The sequence below is a fragment of the Sinocyclocheilus rhinocerous genome, unplaced genomic scaffold, assembly GCF_001515625.1.
Source record: "Sinocyclocheilus rhinocerous isolate Xijiao unplaced genomic scaffold, SAMN03320098_v1.1 scaffold1515, whole genome shotgun sequence".
Lineage (NCBI taxonomy): Eukaryota > Metazoa > Chordata > Actinopteri > Cypriniformes > Cyprinidae > Sinocyclocheilus > Sinocyclocheilus rhinocerous.
The window spans coordinates 1-3,226 of NW_015627243.1; the positions used below are offsets into that span (position 1 = coordinate 1).

Here is a 3,226-nt window from a genome sequence, read left to right on the forward strand (position 1 = left end):
TAATGATCTTTAAAATAGCATCATATGACCCCTTTAATAACATAACGCACAACAACAGATCTATTTGGCTGCATTTTCAATTCAAAGATATTTTTTGTCCATTCCTTTAAGACAAACTGACTCTTTACATGAATACCTCTTCAAGACGGCCATTTTGACCAAGACGTGACCGTTCAGACACTGAAATACGCACCTGTCACTCAGACAGTCTTTGGGTACCAAATTGACTGATACTACACTTTTTTATTAGTATCGACCTTGTACATCCTTACTCCAAACAAGCCCTGTGTATTTCTCTCATAATTTACCATCAGATTTTAAAGCGATGTTCATTATTTCTAATCACTGATGCATTGTTAAAACGGTTTGGCAGAGATCTGTAATATACTGTATCATCCAAATACATTCACTTTGGCAAAATGAATTAAATCAGGGAGGTGGAATCTCACCCAAGTGTCGTCTTCGGTTGTCCCTCAGGCCTCAGTCACCCAAACAAAAGTAACAAACATAAATACAGACGCTGACCATCCAGAGGCAGAGAGGCTACAGAGTTTCAAATAGCTATGGGCAATAGAAAAGATACTGCCAGCTTTACTGAATGACAGATGAGGACAGCAACTCTGCTCTGAATGGTGAACGCTGACAAAAGAGAGGAAATGCACGAGAAACAGATAGAAATGAGGATGAGAACCAAATGATGCACACAAAAGAAGTGGGATTGTGTGGGACTGACTTTCCTGTCACTGAATTTTAATGAGCCAAAAGTTTAATATGCAAAGTTTAATTTTGGTGAACTTACCTCTCAATAAACAATGACAACTGGTTGAGACAGTAGCTTTTATTTTATATTTATTTTATATCTTATTTTAAGGTCAGGGGGATGCCTTGGGTAGTCATAGATAATACCTTTTATTATTATTTTTTTTCCACTTAAAAATGTAAATAGTCTGTCCATGCCCATTTTCTACCCTTGCACTGACTTCTGTATTTTTACTTCTTTCCTTTTAAGTTATGGGTTTGCTGTAAGATTTAATATAGTTTTTAACTTCAATAAGTCTCAATAAGCTGGCATTACATTGTTAAATGATTAGAGTCTGTTTCCATCATACAATTAGCTTGTATCTCAAGTAGAACAAGGAAAATTTGATTCCTCATAATATGACTGTCTCAAATACACAGAATAAGGGCAAATTCTATTCGGATAACATATCACAGTTGTAATGTATTATTGTATCAAATGTAATCTAACAACAGAAAGAAAAAAGAAAAAAAAACAACAGATAGAAACAGAGAGAAAGAGGGAATGGGACATGAAAGAAATATGGCATCTTACCTGGGGAATCTTCAGCTTTGAGCGTGCTGTGAAAGGGCGCCCCCCTCAGACTGCAGTGAAAAATACTGCAGTGGTTATTCAGTACTGCATTTCTCACACAGAGGACTCGCAAAGGTTCACTGAGCTCTGCCCACACAACACCTTCCAAAAATATGGTTTATTGAGCAACTTCCGCTGAACGCACACAACTCAAGATTTACAGTTTGTCTCCTGAGGTCAATACATCAAAGTATGTTACATTTCAGCGGATCTTTTTGTCACTATAGCATCCTCATTGCCACATTTCTGAGACACAGAGCCAGTTGCGCCTTTGTGCATCCTCCAGAAGGAGGCGCCCAAGATATGAAGAATAGAAAAGGAAGCTCATACTTACATCCTCTATTCCAGCAACTTTTTCCAAAGCTCTGAGATTCATCTTGCTTTAGTCACCATATGACCTCTACCATAATGGTGGGGTTTAATGAACAGATTAGCTTTAGAGGGAGGTTTACAGTTTGTTCATGCACTTTTTGTGTGGTAAATCTAGCCTGAACTGGTCCTGCCCATCTGCTGCCATTGTTGCCACTCAGAGAAACAATCTTGGAGGCTTCTGAAATCTCTTTTCTATAATCATTCATTCAGAGAACAACTTCTAAAGCTGTAATCTGACAAATTTCTAAGCATCCATTTTGTTAGATCTTTTGCGTAGATGCTGCTAGATGAAAAAAAACACAACAAAAGAGGCATTATTTATAATAAACGTGAATAATGATGCTTCTTGGATTAAAAAATTGCCTCATGCAGCTGTCTAAAATGGGCAGGATATATCAAATTCCTACAGATTTATTTGTGTGATTTTTTTAATCTATATCAAGTGTAGTTTCAGTCATAATAATGTGGGTCTAGAGTACTCTAGATGTGGCCGTCTTCAGTCCACAGACTAGGCTAAGAAAAGGAGAGAGAGAAATCGAATAAAGTAGTGTGTTACCTTGTGTGTGTCTCTGAATTTGCTAATCTCTCTGGAAATCAGGTCTCGCTTGTCATCTTCCAGCTCCATGGCATTTATATCATCCTGGGGGAAAAAATACAGTAAAATTGATTAGACTATGTGAGCAGATAGATTCAATCTTAAAAAATGACCAATAAGAGCAATAATCTGAATTAGTGGTCTACAACTTCCTAAATATATCCTGAAAGGAACAGTTCATATTACAAGTCTACTGAAGTCATATAACAACTTTGTGTCATATGATATATTTTGAGAAAGTAAGCATATAAGTAATATAGGTTTGGAACAACATGAGGGTGAGTAAATGATGACATGTCCCAGTATTTCAGTTAAGCCATTATGACAGGGCTGCTAGGTCAGTATGGTTACCATGGTGAAAGTAAAAATACCTCCTTCTTCTCTTTACGTTTCTTGCGTTGATGGGCTTCAGCATCCTGTGAGGAGGCTGAGAGCTCGCTGGAGTATTCCCGGATCAGACTGTCTATGGCACCTTTCACCATCTGATCACGCCGCTTCGTCTCCTCATCCAGAACCTCTTCCTCCTCTTCATCTTTAGCCTCTTCTCCAGTCTGAGGAGTCTGGATAGGGGATATGTATTTGTATGTGACAATTATCAGTTTATAAACTCCTCAAAAGAGGGAGTTTCTCGCATTCTCGGGACAACCTGAGATTGACGTGCTCCAACATGCGCTTTCAATCAATGAACCAGGTAAGGAGCATTTATAGGAAAGATATTAATATTAAAGGGGTCATATGATGCGATTTCAAGTTTTCCTTTCTCTTTGGAGTGTTACAAGCTGATTGTGCATAGATAAGATCCCTGAAGTTGCAAAGACTAAAGTCTCAAAACCAAAGAGATATTCTTTATCAAAGTTAAGACTCTGCCACGCCCCCCTAAAACGGCT

General features: G+C 38.0%; 1 protein-coding gene across 3 annotated transcripts in view; it reads right to left on the bottom strand.

The window, feature by feature from the left end:
- Positions 1-1,018: 1,018 nt before the first annotated feature.
- The window catches only part of LOC107724189 (RNA-binding protein 25-like), a 7,387-nt gene continuing 5,179 nt past the window's right edge, over positions 1,019-3,226 (bottom strand). The window contains exons 7-10 of one of the 3 annotated variants that reach the window (XM_016533024.1): positions 2,711-2,899; positions 2,301-2,384; positions 1,707-1,772; positions 1,019-1,383 (exon numbers count right to left, since the gene is read on the bottom strand). In XM_016533024.1, coding sequence (XP_016388510.1) covers positions 1,755-1,772; positions 2,301-2,384; positions 2,711-2,899 — 291 coding nt within the window. In that variant the 3' untranslated portion in view covers positions 1,019-1,383; positions 1,707-1,754. The other 2 variants (XM_016533014.1, XM_016533005.1) reach the window with 2 other exon arrangements.